This window comes from Zosterops lateralis (assembly GCF_965231275.1).
Source record: "Zosterops lateralis genome assembly, chromosome: 4".
NCBI classification, from domain to species: Eukaryota; Metazoa; Chordata; class Aves; order Passeriformes; family Zosteropidae; genus Zosterops; species Zosterops lateralis.
This window is the reverse complement of record NC_139765.1, coordinates 72,562,873-72,575,982: the sequence shown is the minus strand read 5'-3', so window position 1 is coordinate 72,575,982 and position 13,110 is coordinate 72,562,873. Positions and strand designations below refer to the sequence as shown.

The following is a 13,110-nucleotide window of genomic DNA, read 5'->3' as shown; positions in this document are numbered from 1 at the left end:
TGGTCACTTCTGGAGGTGGCCGTGGTGCTGGTGACCCCACATGTGTCTGGGTCCAACATCTCCGGTGGGATGGGCTCCCACAGAAGGTCACAGTGATGGAATTCCATTTCTGGGTGAGAGATCTCGGACGGTGCACAGATGAAATCATGGATGAGCTGCACGGGGATTTGGAAGGCCCATCCTGGAGGCTCCTGGGGTGAGGAACCTCTGCCGAGGTGGGGCTGACCCGCCTCTCTGAGGGGCTTCACTCCACTGAAATCCGGGTTCTGCATCGACGGATTCCGGTGGAATGAAGGGCACCAGGAAGGCCCCGACGGCGTCTCCAGCCTCTCCTCCAGGGAGGATTTGGGATGCCCTGTCCCCTGGATAAATCTTTGCTTTTCCAAAAGTTTGGGTTCTCATGGAAACCAGGAAATCTCCCTGTCCCCACTGGTGCTGCTTCCTGCAGCGTTTTCCTCTCCATTCAGGAGTTGTTTCCACCTCTGAAGATCTTGGATGTGTGGGATCTGAAGCCATTCCTTCCACCCTTTTCCACGTGCTCTCCAACATCCAGGAGGGAGAAAAGGAAGGAACAATCCGTGAATATTCCAGAAATTTATCCTGTTTGACTCCTGAAGAACATTGTTCTTCCTGAAGAAGCTCTGTGGAGATTTGGGACCACGACAACCACAAGTTCCTGAGCCCATCCCAGGAGCTCTGCTTTGAAATCCCAAACTTTTGTGGGCTCAGAGGAGACCTGAGCTGGGTTTTCCTTCCCCTCTGACCTGCCCAGGGTGGTGCCACCACCACAAAAATGTGGATTCAGGACCTACCTTTGGGCCTGGGGGGCCTCTTTCACCTCTCAGGCCGTCCTTCCCAGGATCTCCCTGAAAACCAGCAGGAATGTGTTAGTTCCCCTCTAAAATTCCCATTTCCTGCTGTGCTGATCCCAAACTAACACCACCTTTTCCAGAGGGACCAACCAACCCCTCCTTGTGTCTCCCTAATTCCCATTTTTAAGTTAAATTTGGGGCAATTCTGCTCTTCCCTTGAAGCTTGACCTCTGGGAGGGTTCATGTTCCTGGGAGTTTTTCCTACTTTTTCCTTTGCTATCCCACCTGGAATAATGGAATTATGTCTTGTGCAACCCAAATTTTTCTTTTATTTCCCTGCCACCACATCTTGACTGAGGAAACAACTCCATTTCTTTGGGATTGGATCTGCTTTGGATCCATGGGGATGTTTCCTACAGTTTTTCTCCCAGTCCCACTTTTCCTGTGACTTAGAAAAAGTCCTGCAGGAAAATCAGGAATTTGGCAGGAATAGCTGCAAAGGATCCATCCAAAAACACCCTTTGAGTTTTTTTCCCTCCCAGGACAGCAAAATTTCTTGGGAATTGCTGCTGTGGCTGCTCTGCCTCGTGTCCTTCCCTGTCCCCACAAAATAAACAGCAGGAATAAATCAAATTAAAAATAAATTCGATCATTAAATAGAATAAATTCAATAATTCAGTAAAATAAATTAAGTAAAATAAATAAATAATTAAATGAAGTAAATTAAATATTTAAATAAAGCAAATTAAATAATTAAATTACAAATTTAAACTCCCAATTCTTGTTAAAATGGCCACAGGGAGAAGAGTGGGAGAGGAGTTGCTTCAATATTTTTGGAAAATCTCCCAAATAGGATTTAGGTAAAATCATGAGAAACTTGGTAACATTTTCCCTGATTTTTTTTTTTCCCCCCACGGGGATGAAAAAAGGATGGAGTGAATCCATCTCTGCTGGATCTATCCATGTTGGACCCATCCAACCCTGACATTTATAAGAAATAAATATTTACTTATTCCCATTTATAACACTGGGAATAAGTAAAAGCTCTCCCAGTTTCTCTTTCAGGGATTCCTTACATCCTTTCCAGGTTCTCCTGGATCTCCTTTCATTCCTTGCTCTCCAGGTCGTCCTGGGAGTCCAGGAGGGCCCTGCAAGAAGAGATTGAGAAAATAATAATAATAATAATAATAATAATAATAATAATAATGTGATATATATAACAATAATAATAATAATAATAATAATAATAATAATTATGTGATATATATATATATCACAAACAGAGCCTGAAAAAGGAAAAAAATCAAGGAAAACATTTTTTTTTCCCACAGGAAAGGAATATTTGGAAGTGGATATTTCCAAGTGAGGGTTCCCATTGGGATGGAGAAGGGAAACACAGCAGCCCCACCACTCTTCAGGGCAGGAAATGATAATAATAGTGAGAAAAAAATGGAATTATTACCCTGAGTCCTCTCACTCCTGGCTCTCCAGGGACTCCAGCTTCTCCCTAAAAGAGAGGAACAGCTTTCCAAATGGTTTTTCCATCAAGGCACCATTTTGTTTCTGTGAGGGGCCATCTTCTTCTGTGAGGCGCCATCTTGTTTTTGTGAGCGGCCATCTTGTTTTTGTGAGCGGCCATCTTGTTTCTGTGAGGCGCCATCTTGTTTTTGTGAGCGGCCATCTTGTCTCTGTGAGCGGCCATCTTGTCTCTGTGAGGGGCCATCTTTGTGAAGCGCCATCTTGTTTTTATCAGCGACCATCTTGTTTTTGTGACTGACCATTTTGCTTTCGTGAGGCACTACCTTGTCTTTGTGAGGACCCACCTCCTTTGATCCCAAGAAGGAAATCTCAACAGGGATCCTATTCCATTTCCAGGGACCAACCCAGCCCTCAAAGCTGAGAAAAGCTTTTCACTGGGCTCAGGAGAAATTTCTAAAAGCCTGTTCTGATGTTTTTGTGAGGACCCACCTGGTTTGGCCCTAAGAGGGAATTATTTGGGGCAGTTCTGTGAGGAGCAGGGAACTGAGCTCCATGATTTTTATGGATCCTTTCCAAATTAAGCTCACCTGAGGCTCAGAACCAGCAGCGAGCCCTTCAGGGCTGGTGTGGCTGCACCTCCTGCTAAAATTCCACATCCAGTGACAAAAACCCTGATCAAAGAATCCCAGAATTGTTTGGGTTGGAAGGGATCTCAAAGCTTATCCAGGGCTGTTGGAGTCCAGGACATCCCTTTGGATGAGCTGGGACCCAGGAAAGGGAATTTGAGCCCTGGGCAGGGGGTGTGGAGCTGCTCCAGGGGGTTTGGAGACCTTGGCACAGCCCAGGAAAACACTGAGTTTGATCTCAGCCCATGGGAGAAACTTCCAGCACAAGGAGAGGAATTGCAAATCACCAGGAAGTGAAAATAGTAATTTAGCACAGTAGAATGTGCAAAATTCAGTAGTTTTAGGATTCTTAGAATAGAGGTAAATGGGGGACAAGATGGTGGGATTTGGGTGGTGCCTCGTGTCCCTCTCCTTCTTCCTCGTCCTCCATCTTACCATGATAATAAAGTAGTGAGAGTGGGTTGGGTCAAAACAGAACTGACCCTTTTAGTGTGAGCCCTGGGCATTGGTACAAAATAGTAAATAACCCACACGTAATTATCTGTATAAATGTGAGGCGACCCCCATCAATGGTCAGTCCCCTCATGTCCCAGCCCTGTCCAGACCTCGGCTGGGAGCGGAGAAAAAACTCTGAGATATCAAATAATAAACAACTCAAGAAACCAGAAAACAAGGCCTTGAAGACTCCGCTTCTTTGTACCGACACAACTCGGGGCTTTTAGAGGGCCAAGGACTTTAAACAACCTGAATCTCGGGTGAGAAAACCTGGGCTTTCATCATGGAATCATGGAATGGTGACTTAAATTCCACCCGCTGCCATGGGCAGGGACACTTTTCACCATCCCAAGTTTTTCCAAGCTCCATCCAACTTGGACACTTGGATATTTCCAGGGGTCCAGGGGCAGCCACAGCTGCTCTGGTCACTGATGTTGAACCACAAGGAAGAAAAGTTGTCCCTTGTTTGTCATTGCAGGGCAGAGCTGGAGTTGTTGGTTGGTCCCGAGGGATCAGCAGCTCCATCCCCCCTGGATCCTCCCTTTACTCACATCTTTTCCTCTCAGCCCGGCCTCTCCTGGTTTTCCAGGGAATCCTGGTTCACCTCTCTCCCCCTGAAGGAAACAAGACTTGTCACATTCCTATCCTTCATCCCACAGCCCTCCCACTTCAGCCATTCCAGCAGCACATCCAGGGTCATGGAGTTGATTCCACAATCCTGGATGAAGTTTGGGCTCAGAGTATTTACCCTGTGCTAGGAAAGGCTGGGATTGCAGGATTTGCATTATTAATATTTATTTTATTTTGATTTATTTAATAATATATATTTATAGTATTTCCGTTTATTTAATTATAGTGTTATTATTGTTGTAGGATTGTTGGGCTGGAAAGCATCCAGCTCTATCCTCATCTATCCAGACTCCACAGTCATCCCTGGAATTCACTCAGGACAGGATCTGTTGAGGTTCTCCACCTCCAGGAGCAGCTCAGATTAGCAGAGACTTGAGATGGATCCAGTTGTGGACACAGGATCAGTTCCCATTCCACATTTTAATTTTTATTCCCATTTAAATCAGCTGAGCTTTCATGGATGGATCCAGTTGTGGACACAAGATCAGTTCCCATTCCACTTTTTAATTTTTATTCCCATTTAAATCAGCTGAGCTCTCATGGATGGATCCAATTCCCATTCCACATTTTAATTTTTATTCCCATTTAAATCAGCTGAGCTCTCATGGATGGATCCAGTTGTGGACACAAGATCAGTTCCCATTCCACGTTTTAATTTTTATTCCCATTTAAATCAGCTGAGCTCTCATGGATGGGTCCTCATCTGCTCTGTTTGATGTTTGTCCCACAAATTTGTGGATTTGATCCCATTTCCTTAAGAGCTGGATTGGATGATCCTTGTGGGTCTCTCCCAACTCAGAATATTCCATGAAATCTGGGAAATTTGGGACACCACCTCTCCAGGCCTTCTCCCAACCCCAAACACCTTTTCCTTGCCTCCACTTTGCAACCTCATTAAAACATCTCGTTAACACCTCCTGGCTTGGCTTCATCCTGTTTATCTCTTGTGAAATCCCATTTTTCCATGCCCTGGAATATAGATATCCCATCCACTGATCTATGGAACAATTCCCAAATCCAAACCCTCCTCCAGCCAACTCTGGGGAGATCCCTGTTTGAGGAACACCCACACAAATGCCACAGGTGGGATCTTTTCCAGAAATTTCCTGACTGGTTTTTGAACTTTTCCTGCAGGAAAAATCCTGCAGGTGAGGATTAGCAGGAATTTTTTTTAAGGCCTGATCAAAGATGTTGGAAGGAACCTCTAAGACCACTTGGTTCCACCCCCTGCCATAGGCAGAGACAATTTCTCCTATCCCAGATTGCTCCAAGCTCCATCCAACCTGGCCTTGGACATTTCCAGGGATCCAGGGGCAGCCAAAGCTCCTCTGGGAATTCTGTTCCCTCCCAAGAAACAAAGCTTTCCATGGACTCACCTTCTGACCCGGCTTCCCAGACAATCCCACATTTCCCTGCAGAAACACAGAAGGAATAACACGGGTAAGATAATTCCAGGAGTCAGCAGCTAAAATCAGAGAACTGGAAAATCAGGGAATGTCCCATGAGGAGCTGCACCGTGTTCAACCTTGTCCAGAGTCTCCCTCACTTTGAAACCATCAATATTTTGAGCTTCTCACTCCTGTTCCAAAGATATTCATCTGTAATATTGAGATTTGCCAGTTTTTGCTGGTTTTAAATGAATGGGATTGAGATATTCCTGGAGGAGAGGACAGCAGATATCAGTGGGGTCATATGGGAGCCACCAACACCTTCCTAGACACAAAATTCAGGAAGATGAAAGTGATTTTTAGGAGAGGAAATAATTGGAAATGGGACTTCCTTGGATTCTGTCCATAGAGTCACCAGTTGATCATTGACCATCCTTGTTTTCCTCCGTCATGGGGAATTCTCCACATTTTGGGGGATCTCACCTTTGGAGCTGGTCTGAGGACAGAGCTCACGCCCCTGTCACCTCCACAGGGTCACCTCTCCTATTCCTTGTCACCTCCCCGGTGTCCACCTGCTCAGGGCTGAGGGCCAACATGAAATCCAGGAGAGATTTTGTCCCTGAAGCTCCTGGTTTGTCCCCTGAGCCCTTCCCATCCCACACCCACCCCACTGTCCCACTCACCCTGTCACCGATGTCTCCCTTTAGCCCAGGCTGGCCAGGAATTCCAAATCCTGGACTTCCCTGAAAAAAACTCAAAGGGATACAGGGTCAGCTTTTCCAAGTTCAGGACAAATCTCCAAAAAGAGAGAAAAAGCCAGATCAGATCCAAGATATTCCCATCCCCATGGACAACCAGGGAGCTGAGAATTTATTCCCTCCCTGATTTCCTTTCCAGGAGCTTTGGATTTTTACACGTGGAATTCTCCACCTTGGATTCCCGGATGGATGACTTGGGGAGGAATTCCATCTCCCTCAGAGTTTCCTTGGTGGCCACAAAAAGAATAAATCCTTTTATCCCTAAAGGAAGGGCAAACTCATCACCTTCTCCCCTTTTTCTCCCGGGATTCCTTTGTCTCCTCGTGGTCCAGCCGGTCCGGGATCTCCCTGGGAATAAAAGACACGCCTGAAATCAGGAATATCCTGCAGGAAACCAAATCTTGTTCCTGGGATTTCTTAGGGCTGAATTTTACACTTCTAGTGCAGCCTGGAAAAAATTCCAACCCATCCTGGATTTATAGGGATTTTTTTTCCATGGCACCTGCCTTCTGCCATCTAAAATTCACCACAATCGTTGCCACACTACAAAGCACCATAAATGCATTTTTTACTGGTTTAAACTGAATAAAATTCTCAACCTGCCATTTCTCTGCAGGTTGGCAGTGAAGTGTCAGGAATAATAATAATAATAATAATAATAATAATAATAATAATAATAATAATAGGATATTCCAGGCCACATTCCACCACAAAATTCCTAGGATATTATTTAACCTCAGCCTAAAAGAAAAGAGATTTTTGCCAGCCAAGGTTAAGCAGTCTGGGAAATAGGACCAATAAAAGGAGGTGATTCCAACATCCAATCCCAGCAGAAAAACGTGAAAATTCATTGTGTCAATGGGAATGAGGGAGGTCTGAATCATTACAGGGAATTTCCATGGAAAAGCCACAGGGAATCAGTAAAGTCCTGCAGTAAATCCTTCTCACAGAGAGAAGGTTCTGGGCAGGATGGCAATGAGAGAGAAATATTGAAAAAAACAACAAAAAAAAAGGTAAAAAATTCAATTTAAAATATTCCAGGTCATGTTCCACCTCAGAGCCACTGAGAAAGTGACTGGGACATTCAGTTTTCTCTCAGAGAGGCCAAATTCTACATCAGGGGCTTAAAGATGTGGGAATTCTCCATCCATGGGAATTCTCAGCACAGGAGAGCTGACCCAGCTTTGGAGTTGAGTAAAAGGTGGGATTGGAGATCTCCAAAAATCCCTTCCAGCCTCTTCTGTCCCTGATTTCAGCCTCCCTTGGCTGGAAGTATTTTCTGGGATTGGGCTCCCTTCTGAAATCCCAAATTTCCCTCCAGATTTGGGCTAGAATGGGAATTCCAGGCACAAAATGTGAATAAAGGCAAGAGAAATATCCCCAGGACAAGACTTTTCCAAGCTCTCCTGTCAATCACAAGGGAGATGGAATTCAGGAAATATGGAACAACCTCCCCACCTTCCAAAAAAAACCCCCAAAAAACCCAAAAAACCAAACAAAAAACCCTCCCCAAAAACCAACCAAACAAAAAAAACCACCAAAAAACCCAACCCCCCCCCAAAAAAAAACCCCACCAAAAAAACCAAACAAAAAACCCACAAAAAAACCCAAACAAAAAGACTCACCAAAACCCACAAAAATCCCAAGAAAACCCCAAAAAACCCCCACGAACCCCCACAAACAAATAAACAACCCCCCAAACCAAACAAAAACCACAAAACAAAACAAACAAAAAAAAATCAACAAAAAACTCCAACCAACCAACCCAAAAACCCAAAAAACCCCAAACAAAAACCAACCAACCAACCAAAAAAAACCCCAAAAAACCCAATCAACAACAACAACAAAAAAAAAACCCAGTCACCTTTTTAAGCAATGCTAATTAATTAAACAATCAATTAACAGATTTACCTTAACACCTTTAGTGCCTGGAGGTCCCAAAACCTGAGGAGAAGAAAAAACAATCACAGAAATCCTCATTTACTGGTGGGGGAAAAAAAAAATTAAAAATATCCTTTTCATGGTACCTTTTCCAAAGCAAGGAATGTTATTGGATCAGAATTGTTACGGAATGAGAATTTTTATGGGATAAAATTTGTTATGGGATAAGAATTGTTATGGGATGAGGATTTTTATGGGATAAGAATTGTTATGGGATAAGGAATCTTATGGCACACAGAGGTGAGGGGGGAAAAAGGTCTGGGAGTTTTTCCCGTGGTTCTGGGGGGAAAAACTCTTGGATTCCTGGAATTTTGGGATGGAAGCTGCACAGCTGAAGGACAAGAAGTGGCTCTAAGCCACTCCAAGTTACCTGGAAATCCTGGATTTCCCTGCAAGGCAAGAGGAAGGAATGGGGGTGGCCAATGGAATGATAAATATGAGGTAGGAAAAACTTTTTCCTCATCCTTTTCCTAATATTTATTCCTTAAAAGTGCCCAAAAATCATCTCAGAAGCACCAGAACCAAGGAGAGGGGTTGGCTGAGCTCAAGGATATTCCTTTGGGATCCCACAAGTCAGGAAAAATCAGGATAATTCCATCTGAGCTGGTCAAATATTCCCTTACTGATTCACTCACTTCGTCTCCCTTCTGCCCTGGAGGTCCTGGATTTCCCTGGAAAAAATCAGAAAGGAATTTCCACCAGAATGAAAACAGATCCAGCAGTTTTGGTTCCATCCAGTGGGAGGGAGGGAAGGATGGAGCTCTCCAACCCTATTTTTCATTAATTTCAGGACAGCTCTTCCAGTCTGGAACTCTGGAGTCTCCTTGGCCACAAAAATGCCAGTTTTTTATTTTAAAATATCCCCCTTTGCTGCCATTCTGGGTCTCTCCTGGCAGCAAGGAATTCCTGAGTCCAGGGAGTGGAAAATTATTCCTTTTTTTTTTTTTTGATTTTGACGGAAAACTGGCCTGGTTGAAGATGTCCCTTTGGACCAGGTGGCCTTGGGAGGTCACTTCCAACTCAAACCATTCCATGATCCTGTGGTTCCCACAGGAATTATGATGGTGATTCATTATTTCCTTGGAATGTGAATTCCAGGCCTGGGAACTCAGATTTCAGCACCCACCTTTGGTCCTGGTGCTCCTGGAGGTCCCATCATTCCCTGAAAATAACAGAGGAAACAGTGAAAGCTCTGATTTTTAACCCCAAATCCTTTATTCTCTCACCTTTTCCATGTGGAACCGCAGGATTCCAAGGAAAACCTAAAAACTGGAGATTCTGAACACTCTGAGAGGGTTTTAATGCAAATTTCACTATAAGATTCCCAACCCACCTGCTCTCCTTCTTCCCCCTTGGTGCCAGCAGTGCCAGGAATGCCAATTCCTGCCATTCCCTGCAAGGAAAGCACAGAATCCTCAGGAATTCTGATCCCAGAGCACCCATCCTTCCCAGATTTCTGCTCCTAGCAAAACAAGAGGGGAGAGATTTCCTCTGGAAATGTTTGGCTTTGAGCAGAGCCAGTAAATTCCAGGAATATTGGGACATGCCAAGGTTTACTCTGCCATTCCTTTCATTTTCCCCCTGGGCTTCAGGGGGATTCAGGAAATATCCAGGGATTCAGGAAATATCCAACCTTTTCTCCCCGTGGTCCAGGCAGTCCAGGAAGCCCATGGGGCCCCACAGGGCCTGGCAAACCAGGTTTTCCCTGGAAAAGAAGGAACATCATCAAATCTTTATTTTAATTTTTTTCCTCCAAACTTGAAACATTTATTTTTAATTCTGCAGGTAAATATTTTTGTCCTATATATAAATTTATAGGATATATTTATATACAGGAGTAATATTTATATTAATATAAATATATATTTATATAAAGGATTAACATATAAAATTATTAGTAGTATATAGAATATTAATTATATATAATATTTAGTACATATAATATTAATTATATATAATATTAATAATATATATGATTTAAAATTTATATTTATTTTATATTTATTTTATATTTATTTATTATATACAGATCCTATTAATTTATATATTCAGATCTGTCCATCTGAGCAATTCCTTTAAAACTGAAAAATTACAGATCTGTCTGTGTATTCCCAAATTTTCTTTTCCCTTTAAAAATCAGTTACAAATCCCTGGCTTTTCTTGGGAAGAGGAAACAATGGAAGGCAGAGGCTGGGAGCCCTTGCTGGTCTGGAATGGTGAATCCAGACTCATGGAAAGGGCTGATTTATGGGATACAGCTCTCCAATATGGCAAAAAAAAACCCCAAAAACAGATCCAGGAGGGATGAAAAAACAACACATGGATGTTATTTATAACACAGAGAATTCCCAAACCAATCCTGGTGTCAATAATCTCCCACAGACTTTTTTCCTTCTCATATCCCCCCTTGAACTCAAACTTCCCACACCCCAAACCTCATTGTGAGATGATTTCTGGGAAGAAATTATTTTGGATCTTGAAATCTTGAATAGTTTTGAATTTTGAAAAGAATTTTGTTTTGGATCTGCTGCCAGTTCGGGCCATTTGCTGTTCCACCCTCTTGATCCACATTTTTCCCTCCTCTGGATCTGCCCCAGTTTTTTTTCCTGATTTCCTGGGGCCACTCACCGGCTCTCCCGTGTCCCCTCTGTCACCTTTGAGGCCACTCCTCCCACGGGGACCCTGCATGAAGCACAGGGAAATCTCACTCCATGATCCCTTCATGGATCTCCATGGAATTTTGGGAAGTTTGCATGGCAGAACTTCCTGGGCAGCTTGGAAATCGTTACGGAAAAAAAGGGTTTTTCATCTCAAAGTGAAAGCTGATCTCAGGTACTCACCCTGATTCCTGAATCTCCTGATTCACCCTGAAACACAAAGGACAAGGAGAATTCCCATGGGGAAATTAAAGGCTCCTCACCAAATTTCATCCCAGCAAAAAAAAAAAAAAACAACAACTGCAGTCTGACAATCCAAGAGAGTGAAATTCCCACTCCCAGAGGAAGGCAGAGCTTCAGGAGAGGTCTCCAGACACCTCCACCCTGCAGGATTTGATGTTGAGTCTCCTTTTCCTTCTCCAAACTCACCTTGATGGAGATTCCTGGTGGCCCTGGAGAACCTGGTGGCCCTGGAACTCCAGGAACGCCCGGCTGCCCCTTCTGTCCCTGCAATGAGGAAAAGCAGGAGAGGGAGGGATTTGGGATCTCTCCCAACCCTTGGGAAGGCTGAAGGGTCCCCCAAATTTGGGGTTTGATACTCACAGGGGGACCAGGCTGCCCATTCCGGCCAGGAATCACCTCCACTCCTCCCAGGACATAGCCTGGCTCTCCCTGTGGATAAAGAAATCCAGGAGCAAACAGGAAATTTGGTGATTTAGGGGAAATCCCAACAATCCCAAGCACTTGGTACCCAAAACCACATGGCCATGACCTGAGTTTTGCTTCCTGGCATGGAAAAAAAAATTAATCCCAAGGGAAAAATGGAAGTGGGATTTCAGCAGGATCCATTCCCAATCCAAGGAAAGAGGAGGGATGGAGATTGGGAGAAGGGGCAGGGAGCTGCTCCTGGGGTCTGTCCATAGTTAATACTGAAATATTTTACTGTCCTGAATGGATTACAGCAAGTTTGTTAATTATGGAAATTCAAGCAGAATGACCCCACCTTCTCCTGCAATTAATTAACTAATTAAGTGTGCCCAGAGCCTGGGATTAGGATTGAGCACTTTTCTCCATATAGAAATAAAATTCCTGAGGGAAACTCCCCAAGCTGAGGATGAATTAGGTAGACACAGCTTAAAAATTCCACGTTCACCAAAGATCCTGGTGAAAATGCTTGGAAAACAGAGGGCACAGCAATGAAATGGATTTTTTCCCCAGTGAAATCCAGGAATGGAACTCACTCTGTCTCCTTTTGGCCCCGCTGGTCCTGGATAACCTGGAGATCCCTGGAATTAAAAATAAATTCTGCAATATTAAACAGAAAAACACCCACAAGACTGTGATTGCTGATCCCTGGAAGTGTCCAAGGCTGGATTGGATGGGGCTTGGAGAAATCTGGGATATGGGAAGTGTCCCTGCCCATGGAATGGGATGAATTTTAAGGTCCCTTCCAACCCAAACCAACCCGAAGTTCCAAATACTCACAATATCACCTTGGCTGCCAGGGAGCCCCTGCAAAACAAGACAGAGCTTTTGACGAAACTGGTCACTTTTGTCTGGGAATGGCCCTTGGGAAGAGTTTTTTAAGAGCAATCCATACCACGATTCCAGGGGGACCTGGAGGACCCGGCCGGCCCGGCCTGCCCGGCAGCCCAGGAATGCCATCCTTCCCAGGGAAACCCTAAAAACATGGAAAACCACAGCATGGGGGGGATGACCTCAGGTCTGCAAACCCAAACAGCTTCATGTAGCACCGAAACACTTGAGAGCATTCCCAAATCCCAGAGAAATTCCCTTTTCCTGGATTTTCCAAGAAGATCATAACATTGATAGAAAAGATCTGAGGGTGATTCTTTGCTTGAACTCTCCCTGGGTCATAATTTGGTTGAATTTACTGCCACAGGGCAGGGATGGATGGGATTTTGGGAAGGAATTCCTGGCTGGGCTGGAAATGCCAGAGAAGCTGTGGCTGCCCCTGGATCCCTGGAATGTCCAAGGGCAGGATGGACATTGGGTTTGGAGCAACCTGGGATTGTAGAAGGTGTCAAAGTTGAAACTGGATGATCTTTCAGTTCCCTTCCAACCCAAACCATTCCAAACATTAATTATCCAAGTGGATCATGCTGTGGAGCCATTTCCTTAAGAATTGGACTCGATGATCCATGTGGGTCCATTCCAACTGGGAATGTTCTGTGACTCACCCGCTCCCCTTTCTCTCCCTTCGTAGTGAAGCTGTGGAGATCATAACCCCTGTGAGCTGCTGAGACCCTGGAGCTCTTGGAAAAGAGGAAAAAAAAAAGGAAAATAGAAAAGAGAAAAAAAAA

At 44.3% G+C, this 13,110-nt stretch overlaps 1 protein-coding gene across 1 annotated transcript in view; it reads right to left on the bottom strand.

Annotated features, from left to right (window-relative positions):
- The window catches only part of LOC310909073 (uncharacterized protein), a gene marked incomplete at both ends in the record, with an annotated part of 115,572 nt that overhangs the window by 66,890 nt on the left and 35,572 nt on the right, over window positions 1-13,110 (bottom strand). Inside the window, 19 exons of the mRNA XM_083860636.1 lie at window positions 813-866; window positions 1,889-1,960; window positions 2,275-2,319; window positions 3,964-4,026; window positions 5,419-5,454; window positions 6,114-6,173; window positions 6,474-6,536; window positions 8,100-8,132; window positions 8,765-8,800; window positions 9,256-9,291; window positions 9,463-9,522; window positions 9,763-9,834; window positions 10,758-10,811; window positions 10,970-11,293; window positions 11,390-11,458; window positions 12,028-12,072; window positions 12,272-12,298; window positions 12,387-12,467; window positions 12,988-13,062. Coding sequence (XP_083716762.1) covers window positions 813-866; window positions 1,889-1,960; window positions 2,275-2,319; window positions 3,964-4,026; window positions 5,419-5,454; window positions 6,114-6,173; window positions 6,474-6,536; window positions 8,100-8,132; window positions 8,765-8,800; window positions 9,256-9,291; window positions 9,463-9,522; window positions 9,763-9,834; window positions 10,758-10,811; window positions 10,970-11,293; window positions 11,390-11,458; window positions 12,028-12,072; window positions 12,272-12,298; window positions 12,387-12,467; window positions 12,988-13,062 — 1,305 coding nt within the window. The remainder of the gene's footprint in view (window positions 1-812; window positions 867-1,888; window positions 1,961-2,274; window positions 2,320-3,963; window positions 4,027-5,418; window positions 5,455-6,113; window positions 6,174-6,473; window positions 6,537-8,099; window positions 8,133-8,764; window positions 8,801-9,255; window positions 9,292-9,462; window positions 9,523-9,762; window positions 9,835-10,757; window positions 10,812-10,969; window positions 11,294-11,389; window positions 11,459-12,027; window positions 12,073-12,271; window positions 12,299-12,386; window positions 12,468-12,987; window positions 13,063-13,110) is intronic.